Source organism: Dendrobates tinctorius, unplaced genomic scaffold, assembly GCF_039654945.1.
Source record: "Dendrobates tinctorius isolate UK_male_01 unplaced genomic scaffold, ASM3965494v1 ptg000056l, whole genome shotgun sequence".
In the NCBI taxonomy this organism is placed as follows: domain Eukaryota; kingdom Metazoa; phylum Chordata; class Amphibia; order Anura; family Dendrobatidae; genus Dendrobates; species Dendrobates tinctorius.
Window position 1 is genome coordinate 6,539,381 of NW_027361724.1, and position 24,332 is coordinate 6,563,712.

Consider the following 24,332-nt stretch of genomic DNA (forward strand, 5'->3'; position numbering starts at 1 on the left):
AAAAAAAAAAAAATTTCCAAACCAAACTTTGGGGTGTGTATTATAATCCGGTACATCTTATAATGCACAAAATGCTGCATTTCTTGCTTGTGATTCACTGCATTTTAAAGGGAACCTGTCACCAAGTTTTTCTCATATGAAATAAAACTAGTACCTGTAAGTCCTCATATACAGTATTCTAATATGCTGTATATATTTCCCAATCCGGCCTATAATACAAAAAACCCCTTTTTTTATACTCACCTACGAGACGGTCTGGTCCGATGGGTGTCGCTGGTCTAGGTCCGGCGCCTTCTCCCTTCTTGCAATGCTGTCCTCCTGCACTGCTTTGTGTGGATAATGCATCCTTCTTAAATCATCCACACAGTGTCCAGCATGGCGCTCCTGGACAGGCGCCCTTCTTTCTGCCCTGTCGAAAGCAAAGTATTTCAGTGCGAATGTGTGGGAAAATGCCAAAGAGCATTGGTGCATGCCCACCTCAGTACTTTACTCAACAGGGCAGAAAGAAGTGTGCCTGCACCGAAGCGCAATGTTGCACACTGTGTGGATGACATAGGACGTGTCATTAATATGAAGCAGTGCAGGAGGACGGCGATCGCAAGAAGAGAGGAGGCGCCGGATCATGACCAGACACATCCATCGGACCAGACTGCCTTGTAGGTGAGTATACTAAAATATATTTTTCTTATCTTGCAGGCCAGATTGGGAGCATACAGTGGGGAAAATAAGTATTTGATACACTGCCAATTTTGCATGGTTTCCCACCTACAAAGAATGAAGAGGTCTGTATTTTTTATCATAGGTACACTTCAACTCACAGAGACAGAAACTAAAAATAAAAACCAGAAAATCACATTGTATAATTTTTAAATAATTAAATTGCATTTTTTGCATGATATAAGTATTTGATCACCTACCAACCAGCAAGATTCCTGGCTCTCACAGACCTGTTAGTTTTTCTTTAAGAAGCCTACTACTTTGCACTCATTACCTGTATTAATTGCATCTGTTTGAAATCATTACCTTTGCAAAAGACACCTGTTCACACACTCAATCAAAATTGTTGACCTGCACAAGGCTGGGATGTGCTACAGGACAATACACAAGCATCTTAATGAGAAGGAATCAACTGTTGGCGCAATTATTAGAAAATGGAAGAAACACACACACAAGATGACTGTTAATCTTCATTGGTCGGGGGCTCCATGCGAGATCTCGCCTCGTGGGGCAAGAATGATTCTCAGAAAAGCCAGGAATCAAATCAGAACTACACGGGAGGACCTGGAAAAAAAGAGGGGATGATGGATGGAAGAGCATTGAAGATGGGTCGTGAATGAGTCTTCCAGCATGACAATGCAACTAAGGAGTGGCTCTGTAGAAAGCATTTAATCTCCAGACCTGAATCCAACAGAAAATCTTTGGAGGGAGCTGAAACTCAATGTTGCCCAGCAACAACCCCGAAACCTGAAAGATCTGGAGAAGATCTGTATAGAGGAGTGGGGCAAAATCCCTGCTGCACTGTGTGCTAACTTGCTCAAGAACTACAGGAAACGTCTGACCTCTGTAATTGCAAACAAAACGTTTCTGTTCAGTTTTTTTCTATTGTATCAAATACTTATTTCATGCAAAAAAATACAAATGAATGATGTAAAGATCATACAATGTGATTTTCTAGATTTTTTTCTTAGATTCTGCCTCTCACAGTGTTCCTATGATTAAAAAAGTACCAAGTTTTAGCACTATGATATTTAGGGTGTATAGCATTTAGAGCTATCACCAGCTGGGAGGCCGTAGGCAACATGATTTTAAAGGACTATTTCCATCTCTGCCTTCATGGCCAAAATGGTACTAGCTGCTTCTATGTTCCAGCAACAAGAGGAGGAGTTATGAAAACAGCTGAATACTGTGTATTTTTGTAACTCCTGTAGAAATGAACAAAACTGCACTTTTTGTGTAACATCTGAGATTCGGAAACAGAGTACAATTAGGCTTGACTGTTTTCATATCCCCCCTCTTCTAGAGGCCTGGAACTAGAACCAGTTATATCCATCTTGGTCATGAAAGGCAGATATGGGAATAATATTACCATACCACATAAATCAGTAAATGTATTTTTGCTTCTTTTCCTCTACATATATTCTCTTCTGCTTAATACTATTTATTCATTAAGTTTACTAGTGCCATTTTTCTTGCTACCTTCAGTTTTACCCTGGCACACTTACATCAGGCTCATATTCTCATGACTGATCCCATCCTCACAACTACTAAAGACTGATTCAGTCCTTAATGTGTATACATACTCTTCTGTCACTGGTTACCTCTCTAATCAGTCCTGCTCGATCACATTTGTCTTCTCTTACCGGTTGATTCATTTAAAAAAAATGGACAGTTGAACACAAAAGATCAAAGAGTTACCCTTAAAAACGTAGATGCACTCTTTCTTTTTTATCCATTTGCTGGACATTTGAACCCAACATATTGTTGTTTTGACTGGGGACCCTATAGAGAGGAGAGACCTATTGTGTTCCAGCAGCATCCAAGGACTTCCAGACGGCGCCAATATCAGCCGATCGGTGAGGATGCTGGGTGTTGCACTCCCATTGATCAGATATTGATAGCCTATCCTATGGAAGAGTAGTAGCCAACCCCTGTAAATTAATCTTCTGAATGTTATAGGTTGTTTGATCATTTTAGTGAACTAACAAATAATTATTAATACTAACTAATAGCAATTAACGTACATGATGCCCAAATGTACAGATTACATGATACATGTATGGTTTACAGGGATTATAAATTTATATTAATATCGATGGTAACTATTATTTATACCTGAAAAAGGGTGAATAACTCTTTAAAAGTAATTGCATTGCTTCTCATGCCTGAAAGTTATGATGTTTGTAACAGGAAACAGTCAACAAGCTCCTTGACAAACGCATCTCTCACAGCTCATCTGAGCTTCGATGATGGAGTGGTAGACATAGTCTCTCTATATCGGATTACTGTACAATGTCTGGAGTAAAAGCTAGACATCCCTGAATAAAAATCACCCACTTTGGAACTTTCAACTCTGAAACATTGTGAATTCAGCTCTGGATTATCATAAAGGCTGGAAATCATGATCAAATTGTGATAAGTCATACAACATATTTGCAAAGTTACTCAACTTCTTGTTTAGGTAAATTCTATAAACTTTAAAATAATGCAGTGCTCTAATTTAATGGTGTTTTCCGACTCCTCAAAACAGCAGTCAAGTGTTTCACAATCGTCAATAGTTATGTTATATTACTCTGTGAACTATTTGACCATTTTAGAGGTTGGAAGAAAAATAGACTAAAAGTAGTCAAATCCCTCTAAAAGTCATTGACAAGCTGTGCCTTAGCTAATACAGTATCCAATACATAACTGATACACAGAGATAGATGACAAAAAGTGTTATCCAGTCAACATCTGAAACCCATGGTGGTCTGCTTTCTGTCAGCTTGGCATCACTGATGGAAGTGATGGTGGCTTTATAGACTGATGTGCGACCTATTAATTGGCCAGGATCCGAGGCAGACACTTCTTGCTTTTCATGGTCGACAAGGTGTTTCTTATTCTTTCTGTACCTAAAGCAGAAAGTTGTTATTTGTGGCAGGATTTTAATGCGATATTCCATAAAGTGAAATACAAAAAAAATTTATGGAAATTCTTGATTTTCCTCCTTATCCTGCAGATGAAAATGACATGTTAACTTAATAATAAAGACTTTAGCACCAGTGATAATGTGTGAATTGTTAGTGTATATTTCCATGCATTACTAAAATGTATTGCATAAAATCTGTGTTTATAACCCTGGAGTAATATACAATACGTAGGACTGTGATGGAATAGGCAATGGGAATTTTAGAGGGTTTGCATTAAGTGACACACGGTACAAAGCAGATTTAGGCTGCAGTTTAGAAATTAATCAGAACAGATGAAAAGAGAAAAAAGTTTCTCAAAGATTTAATCTGGTAAGGAAATCTATTTTTCTACTTAAAAGATTATTTCTGCGATAATGCGTTATCCCCCATCTAGAATAGTGGATAGTATACTGATCACTAGAGGTTTGACTACTGGGAATCCCAAGGAATCATGAGAACAGTGCTCTTTTTGGCTTTCTCTGTCATTCCCATAGACAATGAATGGAGCAGAAGTTGAGAATGCGTACCACCACTCTATTTAACAATGTACTCTGCCACCACTCTATTTAACAAGGTACTCTGCAGGATACAGTCCCCAGCTTCCAGAGCCCTGTTCTCGGATCATTGGGAGTTAGTGCCCCAATGATGAGATACTTGGTCTCTATATTATCTTGGAAACAACTCTTTAAAACATTGTTAAACTAAAGATTCAACATGGTGCATTATTAAAAATTCCATCAAGAAAATTTCTCTCCTTACAAAATGAATTTGGTTGATTTATAGATCAGGGGATCATTAGTGAAAATCAAGTTCTCTATAGACCTCCGTGGAATCTGGTTGGGTTGACTATAGAGAGTGATTTTGGACAGCTTATTTAATGATGCTGTACATAGCTTAAAGGGATAGTTTTATGTTATTAATTTGCTTTAGTTACTGTATGTAGATAAACAGCATGAAAACAAGCACATTTACAAATGACTATTTTTTCTATCTGTTGTCATTCTCCTGCTGTGAGAGCTTCTATCTTACATAGTGTACAGCTTGTTTCCATGGATCCCCTCTAGAGCAGGATTCCCCAACTCCAGTCCTCAAGGCCCACCAACAGATCATGTTTTCAGGATTTCCTTTGTATTGTTCAGGTGATAATTGCTTCACCTGTGCAATACAAAGGAAATCCTGAAAACATGATTTGTTGGTGGGCCTTGAGGACTGGAGTTGGGGAACCCTGCTCTAGAGCCTGAAATGTGTGCAGTAGTTACATTCCAATGAGAGGAATTCAACTCCTAACATCCCAGACAGCCCATAGATTTCGATATAGCAATAATCTGCTCAATTGTCCCTCAGAGCCTGAACCGTTAACAGTCCTGAATAATCACAATCCTTCTATGCCTCCTGCATAGGAAACTTCCAGAGAAGTTCTCTTAATCATGGCTCTTACTTTCCTGAACTGTGTACACTTAGGGACCCGTTACACTAAACGACGCACCAGCGATCCCGACAGCAATAAGACCTGGTCAGGATCGCTGGTGCATCGCAACATGATCGCTGCTGAGCTCTCAAACAGACAGACTCACCAGCGATCAGGACCAGCAAGGACGCTGGTAACTAGGGTAAATAGCGGGTAACTAAGCATGCGCATCCCTTAGTTACCCGCTGTGTACCCTGGATACCAGCATGCTCGCACTGGGAGCTGGTATCCAAGGTAAACAGCTGGTAACTAAGGGTTATGGAAAGGTGTGAAGGGGAAAATGAACATATCACCCTTCTGTCCTGGATAGTAATGTCTCGAATCAAATGGGACAATCCAGATGATGCTTACTACAGAGCTCCTTTCTCTTTTTGTACTACAGAATATTTTAGCATGAGCTACTGTACAGAGGAAACTTCACTAAATTAGTAGCGCATAGACTAATTCATTTCTTTTTGATTTTATAATGATTACTCAGTTAAAATGTAGCAAACTGACCACTTATTGCCATGTTGACTTTAGGCAGCGTAAATCTGCTTAGGTATTCACAGCCTTACTTTATCTGGAAGTCATCTCTGGGACATGAAGTACTTCTGTTTTATAAATGGTGCATGTCCCCCTTGTTGAGTTTTAAACCTTGAATGCTGTCAAAAGAAAGGTTTTGCTATAAGCTGCTTGCCAATCTTGTCACATTATAACTATAAGTTAGTGACTAGTTCCATATACGGTAGTTAAATTAGAACTACAAAAGACTAGTAGACATGAAAGCTCTTATTCAAAAATACATTGGGGCAGATTTGCTATTGTGGTCTATAATTGATAGAATATAAATGTAAAAAAGGCAGTCATAAAATGACACAAATCGATCACTGAGGCACATATTCGATCACAGATTTGGGGAATGTTTGGCTCACATTAGATTTTTTATTTTTAATATTGTTTCTTGAATAGTATATTTTAGTCTATGGCCTCGCATTAGAGTTGGGACAAATAAATTTGTGTCCGTTGTATGGAAACGGGACAACCATCTCTTACCTGACAGCATCCGCGGCTCTTCTGTTGATTAGCCGGCCTGGTACGACGTCACATGTGCGTCACATTGCAACGATGACGTCGCACCAAGCCGGCTAACCAGAAGAAGGGCCAAAGTCAGGTAATAGGCAGTTCTCCCATTCCCATCCAGTGAGCACAGACCACTGTTATGACCTATAGACTGGGACATGCAAATTGATTCTTGAAAAAACTCTACTTTGCACCTAAAGATTGGAGCTCAAAAGTAGAAAATTAAGCTCATTTTGCAATTAGACAAAACTTCACCCTTTTTTCTAGACACTTTAAAAAGTGTTGTGTAGCACAAACATCTGTTCTTTCTCACGCATTTAACGGATAAGCTTGTTTGAAATATATAGGTGACATCTAACATCAGAATTGCGGCACAACTACAATAGTAGATCATCCCTATTATGTTATAACATAACTGTGTTACATGAGCTGTAGAGAGAACAGTTGAGCAAAAAGATTTGCAGGAGATTGGTTCCGCATCCACATCCATATTCAATGGCTGTCAATTCAGGGCAGTGCAAAATTCCTCAGGTGGAATCCTCTTGTGACTACTAGGCCCTGCGACATCATGATATCGTTAGTACAATGCATGTCATTTATGCAAATTCTCTTTTCCCTGCATGAGTCATCCCAACCTTTAACTCCTGACCCGTCTACTCTGTCCCTCCCTCCTTCCAGGGACTTTGCAGTGAGTAGGATTATAGTTCTAGTGCTAAATCATGCAGGGAAAAGATACTTCTTGTTTCTACATAGAGCTTAGAAGGATTCAGCTAGTCTGTTTTTAAATACCGGATGTCATAGACCTAATGGAAAAGAGAAGAATTTACTGGGTAGAAAGACAAAATAAGCAATTGTAAGTACACAGTGCTATATAATATTATGACGAATATATTAAGAGGATACAAACTTTGATGGGAGGGCTGTTTTAAATAGTCACCAACTTCAAAGTGGCTTTCCAGTAATTTTTTTTTCAAACCAAAAATGATCACATGAAGATGTCACATGACCACTACAGGAAATCAGAGGCCACTTATTGACTAAAGTAGTGACAGTTTGTCTAAGGTGGGGGTCACACTTGCGAGAAACTCGCACGAGTTTCGCGTATCAATACCTGCCACTGCTGTTGGCACTTGGGAACGGAGTGCGTGGCTGCATGCATTTCTTTGCAGCTGAGCGCTCCAGTCCAAGTGCCGGTGGCAGTGCTGGGTATTGAGACAACAGACTCATGCGAGTTTCTTGCAAGTGTGACCCTGGCCTAAGCCAGAAAGGAGAGCTCAGGGTCTGTTTCTTCCTGCTCCGAGGGAACACCAACACTGCAGTCAATCAGTTGCCGCTGATTGTATACAGATGTCACATGAGGTCCCCCAACAGAGTAGGAATAAGAAGACATAGGCATTGAAGCAGAAGAACAAAAGAACAGCAGGGGTCCAGTATATTAGTACCTAAGTTTTTAAGACCATCATGGACCTGTTTTTTAAATAATATTTAAAAAATAAACTAGATAAAAAAAACTTAAAGCCTTTTTCTCATTTTTTAAACTGTAAAGTGTTTATGGGTAATTAAAAGGTAAAGATAAAATCATGAATAAATAATTAAAAGTATAGTGAGGTCAATTTTCTGAAGACACAAGATAAGGTTGCAAATTTTCATCTATTTGCAGACAAAAATTCTAAATGTGTGGGATTTTTGGTGAAAACGTGTGGCAATTGATCTATCACAAAGTACAAATTGAAGTATTTTTCTGTCTTGCTTTTTGCCTTCAAATTCCTTTGGCATCATGCACAGAATATTATCACGTGGTTCAGATTTCATTCACAATCTGCAAAAAAAATTATTACAACATGCTACAGTTTTATACTGGATTTTTGCCTCTAGGAGCATTGGATGATAACATCTTCTCTTAAGGGTACTTCACACATAGCGAGATCGTTAGCGAGATTGCTGAAACGTCACAGGTTTTGTGACTCAACAGCGACCTCGCCAGCGATCTCGCTACGTGTGACACATAGCGGCGACCTACCCCCCCTGGATATCGCTGATCATACTCGAATGTCCTAGGCCATTTTTTGATCATTGGTGTCCCGCTGGCCAGCATGCATCGCTGTGTTTTACGCCATATCAATGACGAGCGACCTCGTTGGCGACTCAGAACTCAGGGACGCAGGCATGATTTTGCTTTGTCTTTTCAACGCTCCCTCAGCTCCGAATGGTGGTCTCAAATTAGGATCTTTGTAACATTTCCTTTTATAGGTCAGCTATCAACTATATGCAATCATAACTTTAACATGTACAGTTATAATAATCACTTGTCCCCATGTCAGTGACTGTGGATCCACGAATAAATAGTGCACTAGCGACTCAGAAAAGGACGCTGAAGCAAACAGCGTAGTGATAGCGCAGTAGTGGCCATCAATCGGAGCAGAGTGGCATGGAAAAGCCAATGCTGAAGCACGCCTATCGAGGTCTGAGTTGTCAGAATAGCTGCTGTGTGACAAGGTCCCAACGGCCGCCGAGGTCGTTATATGGATCGCCGTATCGTTGCTGCGTCGTTGAGTAGATCTGCCTGTTTGACAGCTTACTAGCTACCATGTAGCGACGTACCAGCGATCCTTACCAGGTCGTATCGTTGTCAGGATCGCTGAAGCGTCGCTATGTGTAATGGGACCCTTAGTGTACATGGCCTTCTTCTTAGTACTTTAGTCATTAATGGGGAACCTCTGGCCCATGGGCAGATTCCCAATGACTGCAGTGCTTTGGCTAGCAGCCAGCCCTTTGACTTCTTCTTGCACTGAAAGCATGCAGCGTTCACTACTGAATGCTGCGGTGCATGCAATGAGAGATTACGTGCTGATGCTGGCCAGTGTCAGCGTCTGGATGTATTTTGTGGGAGTAGTTAGCGGGTGATGCACTTCCATCCCACAGATGAAGGCCGCAAGTAGCCATGTCTGCTGTGATGTATGCATCAGCCACAATGCCTCCTGAGAAGCATGCATCAGTCCCAAATGTCTTCTTTGAAGTGTGCACTAGCCTCAAATGTCTCCTGTAAAGTGTGCACTAGCCCCAAATGTCTCCTGTGAAGTGTGCATCAGCCCCAAAGTCTCCTGAGATGTCTCCACCAGCCCCAAATGTCTCCTGTGAAGTGTGCACTAGCCCCAAATGTCTCCTTTGAAGTGTGCACCAGCCCCAAAGTCTCCTGAGATGTCTCCACCAGCCCCAAATGTCTCCTATAAAGTGTGCACTAGCCCCAAATGTCTCTTGTGAAGTGTGTACCAGCCTTAAATGTCTCCTGTGAAGTATGCACCAGCCCCAAATATCTCATGTGATATATACACTCCAGCCCCAGTGTCTCCTATGTGCTTTATATGCATCAGACCCGGTGTCTCCTATATGATGTATATGCATGCATCAATCCCGCGTGAGCAGTGATGAATTTTCCACTGTGAGGAGACATGTCAAAAAATTGCACTGCAATATACAGCTATGTCCAGAGCAATTAAGTGCTGCAAGTTCTTTACAAAACTTACGGCAAAGGGTCAACCATGCTCCAGACATGATGCAAATCTGGAAAAACAGTTGCAAGTAGTAACATCATCAACACCATATAAGAGCACAGCCGCACCAAACAACTCCAGACGTCACATTATGTGTGAGTTAATTAATTGCTTGACCAAATATAGCATGATCACTTTTAAGTTGATAATTTTGTACTGCCCCCAAATGATGTTATAAATATCCAAAAGGCCCTTGGCTGAAAAAAGGTTCCCCACCCCTGACTTAAGTACATATGGTATACTTTATTCTTCACTTCGCCTAGTCACTTTGCACATTGATTGGATGAACAGTTGGAGGCCCTTTTCCAAACCAGTTCCTCTTTTCAACTGATTTCACTCCAAATCTGGCCATCGATGAAAAGATTGTCTTCCAAAATATGGAAATCTGACTAATTGGTTTTACCCATCAAAAGGATAACATTATTCATAATGTGGAAAAATATCAATGGTGCCAGAACCTCTCTCTAAGGACATCAAACGTACAAAAGAAAAAAATCAGAAGACTGGTCTAATGATAGAAGAATCTTTGCCTCTATGGCCATATTGATGATAACTGTCTGAGTAAAAACCAGCAAAACCATCTACATTACTGCTGATGTTTTCTAAAAATTTATTTATTACAGACATCATATTCAATAACAACTTTTATTAAAAATCTGTTCATCACGTTCCAAGTATTATCTAGTTTTGGTAGAGGTGGTTATTTCTAATATTACATTAGTGCCACCCTTACAAAGTTTCAAGAATATTGGTTTTGATAATTGATGGGCAACTAAATAACAGAATATTCCAAGTGAAGCAAATAGGAATAATCCATGGTACACTTTGACAGAACCATTTTCATATATTTCACAAAGAACACAAAAAGAGAAATTCAAGCAAAAAAGTTTAATAGTGAAACAGTTTGGTATCCTGTAAAAAAACCCTTTATTTTGTAGGGATGCTCCGGAATACACAGGCGCAGTATGGGCTGGTTTCAAGTAAAAACGTTATTGTGGAATGTAGTGTTAGAAATGGAAAAACAGATGAGAAACCGGACTGTGAGAAAATGAAGTAAAGTTATGATATACTATGTGGGTATGAAGAGGGACCATGCTGTAATATAGGCACAGTGGCCTTCAAACTGGTCTTCAAGGAGCATCGTACAAATCAAGAACCAGAAGGAGCTAGGACATTGCCACACCGCTTCTTTATTGGTGAACTGATCCTAGCAGGTCGAATTATATTTATTGCCCTACGCTATGACATAATGCTCTATGTAAGGCACAACTGTGTTAGGAGGCGTATCCAGGGGGCAGGATTTGATTGTAAGTGTGCAAATCACATATGAATGATTGGTGCCATGATGATGGCTACTCAAACCACTTGGGGAAGGGGCAGGCGCCAAACTGAATTCATGCCGCAGGTGTGGGAAAACCTAGATACACCTCTGATTGTCGAACATACAGAATAAACATTTTGCATCTGTATGCTCCCATTTTGACCACCATGGCGACATTCGACATTCTACCATATTAACACAGCACCATAGCTTCCACCCCTAAACTCCTCTGGTCTTAATATGAATAGTGTAGTGTTACAGATGATATAAATATTGCATATGTTCTTATTGGGGAGAGGGGAATAAGACACTTCTGTCACTGACTTACTCATTGCTTTTGAAATCAAACTAAACAAAAAAACTAAAAACAACAACACAAAAAGTGAGCTTAGTTAAAGTTGGTATACATGCAGCATATAAAAGCATGTTCACTTTGGCCATAAAACATTGAAAAAATCTGCAAGAAGCAAAATAAACAAAAACCCTGCTATAACTAAATAAGAAAAATGCTAAAATTGCATTTAAATAACACAAGGTTCTTAGTAATACGATTTTTAATAAAAAAAAAGCATGAAAGCCATCTCACCGCCGCCCAGGCGATCCTGATCGAGACGGTCCTACACTGTCTAATGTTAAAACTTTACCATACCATTTGAAAACAAACTACCTGATCATTTTCTATTCTCAAATTCTGCTATCATGAAAGCGTTGGGATACATCCCCAATGCACGAGTCATAGACATTCATGTATTACCAAATTCATGAAATGCCAGTGTTCTACAGAAAAATATCTCAAGTTTGTTGCCAGATTTGTAAGCATGCCAATCCAGAAGTGGGTTATGATTACCCAAAAGAAAATGTAATCGTGCTGTTTTGGAAATAAATGAAAAAACAAAAATAGACCCTTTTTGGAAAATTGAAATTATTTTTTGTTACCTTTTTACATTACAATAGTTTCTTAATGTATATTTATATATAATCTAGCTGGTAAAAAAAATAAAACTGCAGAAAAAAGGCAGATATGTTTATCTGCCCAGGCCTCCAAACAAATGCACTAACAGGATGCAGTGGACCCATTTAACACAGGTGCAAGAATGCCGATGAGACAACCACTCCCAGCCTGCCAATCCATGGAGGGGGTGATTGCTTGGTATATTAATGCACAAAAAAGGACTGCATGCGGTGCTGTTCACATACAGGTGATGTAGAGCACCTGGCTTACAGCCTATTGGTGACACCCATACTCTTAGGGCCCCGTCACACATAGCGACTCACCAGCAATCCCGACAACGATATCAACACGGCGTCACTGTGTTCGTTAGTTACCAGCACGCTGATGCAGGGAGCTGGTAACTAACGTACACATCGGGTATCCAAGGGACGTGCGTCCCTTAGATACCCGATGTGTACGTTAGTTACCAGCTCCCTGCATCAGCGCGCTGGTAACTAACATACACATCGGGTATCTAAGGGACGCCCGTCCCTTGGATACCCGATGTGTATGTTAGCTACCAGCAGATCGCTGGTCTCCCGCCTGTCACACACAGCAATGCATGCTGGCCAGCGGGAGACCAGCGACCAAAGAAAAATCCAGAGGTTTCCCAGAGCGATCAGGGGGGCCGGTCGCTGATCGCTGTCACACACAAGGATCTCGCTGGTGAGATCGCTGTTGTGTCACAAAACTTGTGACTCAGCAGCGATCTCGCTAGCGAGATCGCTATGTGTGACGGGGCCTTTAGATCAGGCGGGCTGCTTACATTATTTTTTGAAGGATTTTTAAGTCCTCTTTTGTGGCTTTGCTGTTTAGTGATAGGACTCACAAGCGTGAGGACCCGTGACGCAGGTTGCGAGCTTGCATATTTTGGCCGTAATATCAACTAATACCTCACATATTTTTGTATGTGTTATTTGCACTTTATTTTTCAGGGTGCAGCTGGACACATTTGGTTCTGTAAACTGTGGTGTCTGTTCACACAGGATGCATTCTGGATAGCACTGGACAGCCCACCTAATCTAATAGTATGGGCATCATACTATTGATGCTCTGCATCACCTGATTGTGAACAGCGCCGCATACAGACCTTTTTTGTGCATTAATATGCCAAGCAACCACCCCCTCTATGGATTAGCAGGCTGTGAGTGGTTGTCTCATTGGCATTCTTGCACCTGTGTTAAATGGGTCCACTGCATCCTGTTAGTGCATTTGTTTGGAGGCCTGGGCAGGTAAATATCTCTACCTTTTTTCTGCTGTTTTTTGAATTTTTTGGATGATTTTTGAGTCCTCTTTTTGTGGATTTGCTGTTTAGTGGTAAAAAAAATAAATATCGATGTGTCTTTTTTAATTTAATCAACCTACATGACTATGATCTCTCAGTCAACCAATCATTTTGTTGTGATACTATAGAAGATTTAAAGGGGTTGTTTACTACTTGCCATACCCCTTCTTAACAGCCCAAGTCCCCCTAGTAAAATAAAATAAAAGTTTATACTCCCCTCCCACACTGGCGCCATTCCAGCAATGTTGACATAGGACCTCCAGACTACATTTGGTTGACAGTTTTGTAGCATGTCAGCATTTCAGCCAATCACCGGTTGCTGACCAACTGCAGTCTTTACTATTTTGTCAGTGTGCTCTCATGGAATATCGATGAACAGCAGCCAATCAACAATTGTAGATTATCTGCAGCTATAACATGCCACCAAAATGTCACCCAAATAAGGTCTGGAGGTCCTGTGCCAACATCGCTGCAACAGTGCCGGTAAATCCAGAGTTGACATCGCTACAACAGCGCCACCAGTGCACAAAGTGAGAATAAGCTTTTCATATTTTACTCTAGGGACTCTGACAGAAGAAGAGGTTGTCTAAGTAGTGAACAACCCCGTCAAAGCTTTATCGAAATGACTGGACTTAGGTTCCTTGAAGACTGTTTTTTAGAAGCTCGGAGGATGGAAAATCAGGTTAGGCAGGACATAATATGTCAAACCAAGTACACACAAAATAAGGAGATAAGAATACAAAAATAAATTACTCTATATTTTATTTTCATTATATGCTACCCACCATGTTAAAGTAGGCTCTGGATGTCCGGAAACTTCTACTTCCAAAGTAACAGGAGATCCTTCCTTAACTGTCACATTTTGCGGGTGCTTGGAGAAGGCAGGATTTTGACCTGCCAGACTAACACTGTTTTGTTTCTCTGAAAAACTTCTAATCGCTTCTTGGGTACCCATATGCCTCTGGCAGCTTTTGGCAGGGTCTAACTGAAACATGAGACCAGAGAATTCATCTGGGGTAGCATGCACCCTATCTTTAGTTCTAGCAGTGTTATCAGAGGCATGCAATTGTTCTGTTTTTTCCGTGCTTTCATAAACAGAACTGCGCTGCAAATGTGTTTCATGCACCTCGTTCATCATCTGGTAGTTGGGTTTAGATTTGGCAGGAGAAGAACTTAGGGAATGGCGGGTCTCATTTACTATTGTCGAATAGTGGGAGAAGGGAGACTCTGCTTTGTATCCAGCAGTGGGTGAATAGAAACGCTCAGTGTAGCTAGAAGTCTTTTCCTTTCTGTGGCTTGACATATCAGTGTAAGCGACAGGTGTTAAGAAATCAGAACTGTCCGTCACCCTTTTGCCACTGGGGTTTATGTGCATTTGCATGCTGTAGGAGCTGACATGCATGCTGTGCGAGCTGTAGCAAGGCTGCTCATCCTGCTCTGTCTCTGACTGGGGGAGGTTGGATTCAGGAGTTTCAGCAAGCGGAGGCAAGGAGATGTCATCGGGGGATATGCACTCATATTCATCCCCAGATACAGCTTCTTCTGCCAGCAATTCAGGTTGCAAGTCTGTATCTACTTGTATACTACCGTCTTTGGGAGTAACTGGCAGATCTATGGTTTCCCCAGTTTCATTGCTTATGGAGATTTCTGGTACTTTCTGAGGTTCCTTTTGAGAAAAGAAAAAAAAAAACATTTCAATTCAACACAAATGTAATCCCATTTTTTTCAATATATACATTTTCAGAATTTTTGCAAACGAGATAAAAACATGCAATTTATAAATCTTAATTATGGTTGTATTCCATTAAAGAGATTCCGCTATAGCTTATATTCATAATTCAGCCTTTTGATAGAAAACTATTATGATATATACCTGCAATTTATCCTCTAGTTCCTTTAAATAGATACATAAATCATTCACAGAGATGAGGGCTTCTTTGTGTTTTAGCAAAGTCTTCTCAACATATTTTATTCCATCCTCTGCACCTAAAACCCAAATATGCAGGTATGAGAATTGCCACTTACAAAAGGATATAAAAGGTTTGAAGGGAACCTGACAACTGAAATGTGCTGCCCGATCCACAGGAAGTACATATTAGAGATTGGCTGCATGACTTTTGCCATGCATGTTTGACTCTGAAATGCTGCCGTGTTTCAGAGGAAAATGCCTTACATTTTAAAAGCCACCAAATACCGAATTGCAAGGGAGAACTGTCGGACAGGTGGGATGGCGGCTGCTTCTCTCTGCCTGCTGCCTGGAGTGACAGGTCTCTGCCTGCATGCGTCAATTAGCAGTCAGAGACTGACCCAGCCTGCATTGATGCACTGCAGAGGCTGCTGTCAATCAGTGCTAGGGCGGGTCGACTGCCATTGAGCTCAGTGCTGTGAGCGATGACTATAATTGCTCTGGGCACGCCTGCATGACTGAAAGCCAGTGGCTCCTGGGAGAAATAAAGCCTTTTTCCTCCCATGTGCTGCACTTTCAGCACTGCAGATGGGCAGCTTCATAACGCTATTAACCTGCAAATTAACCCGATACCTAATAGCGTTATCAGACCTGATAGGTTCCCTTTAATGTCGTCTGTGGCCATAAATTAGGCTAGTTTCACACTAGCATTTATTCGACGCAGCGCTCGTCGCCGCTAAGCCCCGCCCCTTGCCGGCTCCCTGCCCACCCCATCCGGTCATCGCTGCCTACTATCGCACATGGACGCTTGCGATCTGTGCACCCTATCTTTAGCATAGGGTGCGCAGATCATGCGCTGGCCGTGCGCTAGTAGGATTTTGGCGTGCGCTACGCACTTTTGAAGGTGCGCCGAGCGCGACGAAATGCAACATGCTGCGTTCGGCGCACATGGGCGCACCTTCAAAAGTGCGCAGCGCACGCCAAAATCCTACTAGCGCACGGCCAGCGCACGATCTGCGCACCCTATGCTAAAGATAGGGTGCGCAGATCGCAAGTATCCATGTGCGATAGTAGGCGGCGATGACCGGATGGGGCGGGCAGGGAGCCGCCAGGGGGCGGGGCTTAGCGGCGCCGTGCGCTGCGTCGAATAAACGCTAGTGTTTGCGTAACAAACATACCGATAAAGAAAGATGCATTGCAAACGCTCCTGTCATTCAATCTCATTAGCTCATTGACGGATTAGCAGTTAACTCAAGTTGCAGCTGGTATTAAACAGTGCAACACAGAGGTTATAAAAGGTAAATGGTGTAAAATATTTAATGAAGCTCTATTGCAAAAATGAATTTTTAGCCCTAAATGCATGCATTTAAATACAAAATAAAATATAGTCATAATGGTACCCAAAAGTGGACAAGCACTCTATCAAACTTCCTATTTCAAATAATGGGGATAATTCAAAATTTATTGGTACAACAGCCCTGGATAAAAAATAAAATGCCAACCAATTGGCAGATTCTGATTTAAATGGGCATTCTAACAGGAAAAGTTATCACCATTCCAAAGGATAGGTGATAACGTCTACAGTGGGTGTTTGACAGCTGAACCCACCCCCCACTAATTATAAGAACAGTAATTTTGTCCTCCGTATATATGGCATAATATGTTCTCCCTTATAAAATAACTAGCTGAAGAGCCCAGCGTTGCCTGAGCATAGTAATTAACTGTGGTTAGTTATAACAAATTATAATGATTATCCTCCATACCATAGTCCCAAGCTCATATACCCATCATACATATCCATCCCATAGTTCAGTGCCCAGAAACCCATCACACATCCTCCATCCCATAGTCCCGTGCCCATATACCCATCATACATATCCTCCATCCCATAGTTCAGTGCCCAGAAACCCATCACACATCCTCCATCCCCTAATCCTGAACTGAGTGGCTGTTATGTAACCTGGCAGCGTGGCTCTGTGTGCGGCCGCTGATTTTCTACACCGGTAACAATAGAACCTGCAAGTAATAGAGGAGGGGGTGATTCATTTCTGTCATGTGCTCTCTGCTCCTTTCTGAGGGGCAGACAATGGCTGGGAGCTTATGTTCCCAGGGATGCTAGATTTCTCCCATCAGTGTCTGCTCAGGTTTCATCTTTTAAACAGCTCTGGTAAAATGAAAGATGCTTAGTGATTGGTTGCTATGGGCAACACAGGCAGTATAACCTCTTGTCGTCAAGAAGATGTGCCTATGAAATAGATATATTAGATATTTATTATACATATATATATTAGATTTTATATATGTATATATTAGATATTTATTATACCGGGCTTTGCGTGTGGAGTGAGTGTGGCTTGATACACATACCATACAAACATACGTACACATACACTCATTTTTATATATATATATATAGATAACAGCTATACTCACCTCTGCTATGGGTGCTGTTCCAGCATCTTCAACATTAGCTCTCCCAGGTCTCATGTGACATTGTTAAATCACAGTTCACCCTCTCTGATTTTGGACAAATCAGACATATGGAGGAAGTCAGAGAGCAACAGCTGTGACTTCCTCTGGATATCTGATTTATCTGAAACAGGAGACAGTGAACGGTAATTGGCTGCAGGGCTCGTGTGACATAAAAGTGTCACACGAGCCCCAGGAGAGCCAGTGCAGACACTGCTGGAACAACGCCGGCACTGGAAGTGAGGATGGCTGCTATAATTATTTTATAAGGGAGAAAATAGTGATTGAGAAGGGGTTATCAAAGTAGTGGATAGCCCTTTTGAGCATGTGCACTGCATCTTCAAGTATTCTCTGGGAGACCAAAGATAGCTAAGCTCCATGCAATCAGGGACAAAAGTCTCCTGTTCTGGTGTTTTGTGTGTGTAATAGGTGGTATCTTCTTACTATAGAAATACCCCTTTAATCCATACCTAAAGATTCTTCTGAACAATTGTAAAATAATTGTATCAAGACTAGAGATGGGCAGACCCTGGATGTTAAAGTCTAGTGGGTTCAGCCAAACAGTTAAAAAAATTAAGGTTTGGGTACCAGAACAGTACCTGAACCTGAACCTCAACCTGGATCCCATTCACTTGAGTGGGGGGCCCAAACATCCAGTGGAAAACACTGCCTCTGACTGGCGGTAAAATCATTACTGCTGGACAGACAGCAGCAGTTCCCATGCTGTCAAAAGAGTCCACAGCTGCGCCTAAGTAGACCAGCCCCTAGCTGTCTGCTTTAGCTTGGCTAGTTGTCAAAAATGGGGGCGACACCATGCCTTTTATTTTTAAATATTTATTTAAATCATTTATTTTAATAATTAAAAAACAGCGTGGGGAACCCTCTATTCTTTATCACCAACCTTGCTAAAGCTGACAGCTGAGGGTTGCAGCTCACAGCTGTCAGTTTTGCCTAGCTGGTTATCAAAAATACAGGGGAACAGTAGGTGTTTGGTACAGACCCCGAACTGTACTGTTTGGGTTCGCCCATCTCTAATCAAGACTCTCCCGCTCAAGATATCTCTAACACAAAGTAATGCAGATCATTAGCATTGGTAAAAGCACAGAAGAAATCAAATCCTCACCATAAATCTGTTTTGCAATATTTATCATTTGCTGGATTCTTTCTTCTTGTTGTGGTACAGTGGGTTCTACAAACTTGTTAAACTGCTTCAGAAGCACCTCTACGGACTCCTTAGTTTTACACTCTGCAGAGTAACGTCCCACTCTGACCACTGTGGAACAGGCTTCTTCACACCAAAAGAGACTCTTGCAAAGGACAAAAAGAAAAATATTAAACAATATAAAAAAATGCTCCTAAAGAGAATAGAAACCCCATAATATTTCAGCAAAATACAGCTGAGTGAACATATCAGCAGTGATGGGGGGAAAAGGTAGAGGAAGGTGTCAGATGAAAGTATGAAAATCACATGAGTATGTGATATTCTAAATCTGGCCATACTTGTTTTTCTGTTAGTAACTTCTCCATAGTGAAAAGCAATGAATATTCTGCTAGGGCCTGGCTTTGCTCTTGGCATTCAATACACAGGTATAAGTTTCACAAAGTATGATTACATTTTATCAAAATCCTAGAAAGCTTGTCCTAATGTAAGTAAATAGCATTTACATTGTGGTTTATTAAATAATTGCTTATATTTGCTTTCAAAAAGACATTAAAAAATCAAGGACTTTATTGTCTCTATAAAGGACTAGAGTGCTGACATTAGAAAGGAGTTGTCGAGCTCTGGGGAAATTTTTGGCTAGCACAGCAGCTTGCTGAATACCAATAGTGTGGAGTATGCACACTGTTAGGATTCAACTCTACTTACCAGTTTGAGCAGTTATCATGTGACCTCAGGTATGTGATTTGCATACTTACAATCATGTATCAACTAAATTGTCATCTACTTCTCTCAATATGACTTTGAGAGAAGTAGATGAGAAGCTAGTCGGCACTTGGCGACCGCTTGAACAAACAAGCAGAGCCAAATCTTAACAGTGTGTTTATTACACAAGGTTAGTATTCAGCAAGCTGCAGTGTTTGCCAAAAATATATTCCCTGGGCTGGACAACTCCTTTAATGTAATTAATGGATGTTTGACATAGAAATGTCGGTTTTCCTAGTATCAGACACAACAATGGGGCGAATTTATTAATGAAGAAACTTTGGCAAAAGCTGCTCTAAGATTTAGGGTATTTTTGTGCATAATGTCACATCACGTTATCAACCTATTTATTATGTAATTAGACAGAATTTCCACCTCCTTCCACAAGGGCATTTGCCAAATTTTGCAAAAAGTGTCTAAAGATGTGCATATATACGCTTAATTTGCGCTTTATTAAAATGGAATGAAGAATCATTTTATTAAAAGGGAATCTATCAGAAGGTTTTTGCTATGTAATCTGAATATAGTGGGATGTAGGGGTTAAAACACAGATTTCAGAGATGCCTATCTAATCAAGCTCTGCGGTTTTGTTTGCTTGCAATGATTGTTTTAGCACCAGGAGCTAATCATTGCTGGGACTCAGCAGAGCGCATGCTAGTCCGGCACGCCCCCCTCCTGTGATAGGCACCTCACTGTCTATGGACATTGTATATACAGAGCCTGGTGTGGGCGGAGTTAGCTTCATCAGCTCTGTTGTATTGCTAAATCAAAAAACACTGATTGTGTCAGAACTGCTGCACCCAGTAATCTAAGTGACACATCACTGGATTCAGCTTCTCTTTACCTACTTCATGCTGCTCTCAGATGAAGTAGCAAAAACCTGCTGTCAGATTCCCATTAAGTTATTTTCCTTTTTAACAGCATGGCACTTTACACTTAGCTCTAATAAACTGAAACAAAGCAGTACTAATTACCTCCTCCATTACATGTTGTAGATCTTCAGCCATTTCAAGGTACACTTTATAATCTTTCATCACGACACTAAATTCATTTATTTGTTTCTGAAGCTCACCAATTGACTCCTGAATAATATCCCCTTTTGTCATTTGCTGAGAAGCGCTGCTTTCTGACAGTTTCCTTTCCAAATGATCAATTTTCTTCTTTAAAGCCTCCATACATTAATAGAGAAAATGAAAATATAATTTATAAACAAAGCTTTGAAACAATTATGAAAAATAGGTGCATGCTGTCACATCTTCAGATTTTCCAAGATGTACTGTACTTCCACTGCACTTCTAAGTGGGATACTTAAAGGAGAAAATGTACTTTTCTTAGGCTACTTTCACACTTGCTTTTTTTTGCAGTGCGTTTTTCCCGCAAAAACACGCATGGAAAAAACGCATACAAACGCATACAAATGCTGCGTTTTTTTCAAGCATTTTTATGCGCATGCATGAAAAAACGCAGCGTTTTTATGCGTTTGTATGCGTTTTTACCGCATTTGCGGTTTTTTACATTAGTTGGCCTCACCAAAAAAATCAAGATAGGGTTAGGATTAACAATAACCCAAACCATGGCTTTACTAACCCTAACCCTAACCCTTAACCAAACCATACTAACCCTAACCCTTAACCAAACCATACTAACCCTAACCCTTAACCAAACCCTACTAACCCTAACCCAAACTCTAACCCTAAACCCTAACTAACCCTGAACCCTAACCCTTAACCAAACCATACTAACCCTAACCCTTAACCAAACCATACTAACCCTAACCCTAACCCTTAACCAAACCCTACTAACCCTAACCCTAACCCTTAACCAAACCCTACTAACCCTAACCCAAACCCTAACCCTAACTAACCCTAACCCCTAACCCTTAACCAAACCATACTAACCCTAACCCTAAACCCCCTTAACTAACCCTAACTCTCACCCAAACCCCTAATTTCCATTGTCTAACCAATGGTCAACAAAAAAACGCATGCGCAAAAAAACGCATACATGAGCATGCCAATGCACACATATGCGCACCCATAGACTTACAATGGGTGTCTTGCTGTAAAAAAAAACGCATTGCGGCCGCTTGCGTTTTTTTGAGGCAAGTCGGACGCCCAAAAAATGCAACAGGATGCATTTTGTGCGCCAGAGCGCACACCACAAAAAAAGCGCATGCGCGTAAAAACGCATACAAATGCATGTGTATGCGCACATAAGCGCATCCCATGCAAAATATAGGGAAAAAAAGCGCATGCGTTTTTTAGCGCTAAAATACAGCGCAAAAAAACGCAAGTGTGAAACCAGCCTTGAGTAGTGAAGAATTTGAAACACTAAATCCAGATAAAAGGAGGAGTATGGTTTGTGTCATAGGATGCAGGAGAATAAGAGGTCAGGGAAAAGGGCAGCAAATTCCATAGAAATATAGGATTGGAGGCCAATTGAGCTGCAGTATGGATACACAGCAGATTATGGATGCTGTATGGAGAATTCAAGCAGAGCAGACCATTTATCTAGTGTCATCTCTCTGGTTGCTACATCTACTGGTACTAATCATTCCTAATGTACATATTATGCAACAGTCATGATTTTAGCTGAACAGTCCTGCAAACTGGAATGAACCTCCAAAGAAAAAAAAAAAAGAGCAACATTTCAGTCACATATTTCCATAAATTATGTGTAATAATGAGGAATGACACAGGGAAAAAGTATTGAACACGTATACTGAAATTTAATTAATGCTTCATACAAAATCCTTTGTTGGTGATGACAGCTTCAGAATGCTTTCTGTATGGAGAAACTAGTAGCATACATTGCTCAAGTGTGATTTTGTCCCATTCTTCCACGCAAACACTCTGTTTCTTGTGTGGCTCCTTGGTAATGAGACACATTTTATAGACCATTAGTTGAACAGCTATTATTTTTCACTAAATGGCAGGATTGCCTTCTAATTACTGATAGATTTCAGCTGGTGTCATGACTTTCCATGGTCTTTTGCACCTCTCTTTCTTGATGTGTTCAATACTTTTTCGCTGAGTCGTTTCTCATTATTACACAATTTATGGACAGCTGTGCTTTGATTTCCTTGCCTGTGAGGATTGGATGGGTTGTTACCGACATCTGGTGAGAGTTTCACGTCAATTGCACCTTTAGACATATATTTACTTAGAAAATTGGTGACACGTTCAATACTTATTTCACCTACAGTATTGGTTATTTCTTTTTGGCATAAAAAAGTCTGTCTGTGGACAAAACAATGCTGCTTTTCCTAACAAAAGAACTTGGATACCCAACCCCTTTGGATTCATATATGATCTGGTGGAGAATCGCCACAAGAAAACACAGGGCATCAATAAAATTGCTGTTGAAACCCTTCCAAGAGTGATAGTTTTGGAGGCCTTTACAGAGTACAACTTAAATGTCAAATTTTTGGAGATTTGAATTTTGGTAAGATACGATTTATTCATTCAAACTTAGCAATGTTTAAATATAAAAAATGAGACTCAAACTCTACATTGTTCCTGGAAGCAACTCTAAACCAACAATTTTTGGCAGGGTTCCTTCTGCAGTCTAGTTTACAGGATTGTCTAATCATTGTCCAATCAGGACTGTTGCTAATCACATACATTTGCAAGTGTGCCTCTCACTTCACTACTTCTTGAAGACATATGATTTCAATTAAAACTGTGGCCAATCTCAAAACCCCTCAAAATAGTTTTGTGTATCTATTTTAGATTTTAAGTTTCTGCCATCTCTTACATGGTGCTTGCGAGAACGGTTCTATCTTTGATCCAAAAATCTCCTGAACCAACAAGACCTATGTGCCTATGAGACGCCTAATATAGATCATTACATAAAAGAATTACTATGTACATGCCCAAATTACGAGAAATAAGCCATTGATTGATCGCTTACAATGTCCATGTGCTAGCAATGTGAAGGTGGAGCATAACAATGCAAGATTAAAATAGGTTATCTGGAACTAAAAGGATTAAATGGATTTTCTCAACTTTTCTTAATGAGCACAAGGTTCCACTACCGCCGATTTTCTTCCTTGCCCAAACTTTGCACTCTCCGATGTTGTTATCAGAGCTATCTTCAGAGAACCACAAGGACATGGAACCTGCCTGGATTCCACTAGCTGCTTCAGAGCAATGCATACAATCTACAGTAGTGCATGACATTTTGTTACCCGTTCATAATTTTCTATATTATTTATACTTAAATGTTTTCCTTAAAGTTCATCAGATTTTAAGTCATGAAACTAGAGTAAGAGAATCAATCAAACAAATGAGTAAAAGATATTAGACTCAGTCTTTTCTTATTGAGTAAAATGATCCAACAACACGTCTGTGAAAGACAAAAAGAATGTGTACCTTTGCTTTCAGGATCTGGTGTGACCCCCTGGTGAAGCAATTACTGCATCTAAACCGTTCTAATATTTGTGACTTATTAGTTTCATTTGATTCTATTTATCTACTTTTAGGAGTTTAGGAGTTTTTGAAATTGATGAAGAAATATGAAAAAGTCTGAAAACTTCTGTTACGCACATGATTGTGGAACCACTGTGCCATGGTCAGGGGAGAGCCTGGAGGGTAACTAAACAACCACCTGATTCTTAACTACAGCCCCTGATGGTCTGGTTAGACTTGAACCCAGGTGGATGCCATGTGCTACTCCAGGACGAACCCCG

At 40.6% G+C, this 24,332-nt stretch overlaps 1 protein-coding gene across 1 annotated transcript in view; it reads right to left on the reverse strand.

The window, feature by feature from the left end:
• Positions 1 to 652: 652 nt before the first annotated feature.
• CCDC141 (coiled-coil domain containing 141) overlaps positions 653 to 24,332 on the reverse strand; it is a 198,540-nt gene continuing 174,860 nt past the window's right edge. The window contains exons 19-23 of the mRNA XM_073577467.1: positions 20,617 to 20,811; positions 18,842 to 19,025; positions 15,217 to 15,329; positions 14,129 to 15,009; positions 653 to 3,608 (exon numbers count right to left, since the gene is read on the reverse strand). Coding sequence (XP_073433568.1) covers positions 3,383 to 3,608; positions 14,129 to 15,009; positions 15,217 to 15,329; positions 18,842 to 19,025; positions 20,617 to 20,811 — 1,599 coding nt within the window. The 3' untranslated portion in view covers positions 653 to 3,382. The remainder of the gene's footprint in view (positions 3,609 to 14,128; positions 15,010 to 15,216; positions 15,330 to 18,841; positions 19,026 to 20,616; positions 20,812 to 24,332) is intronic.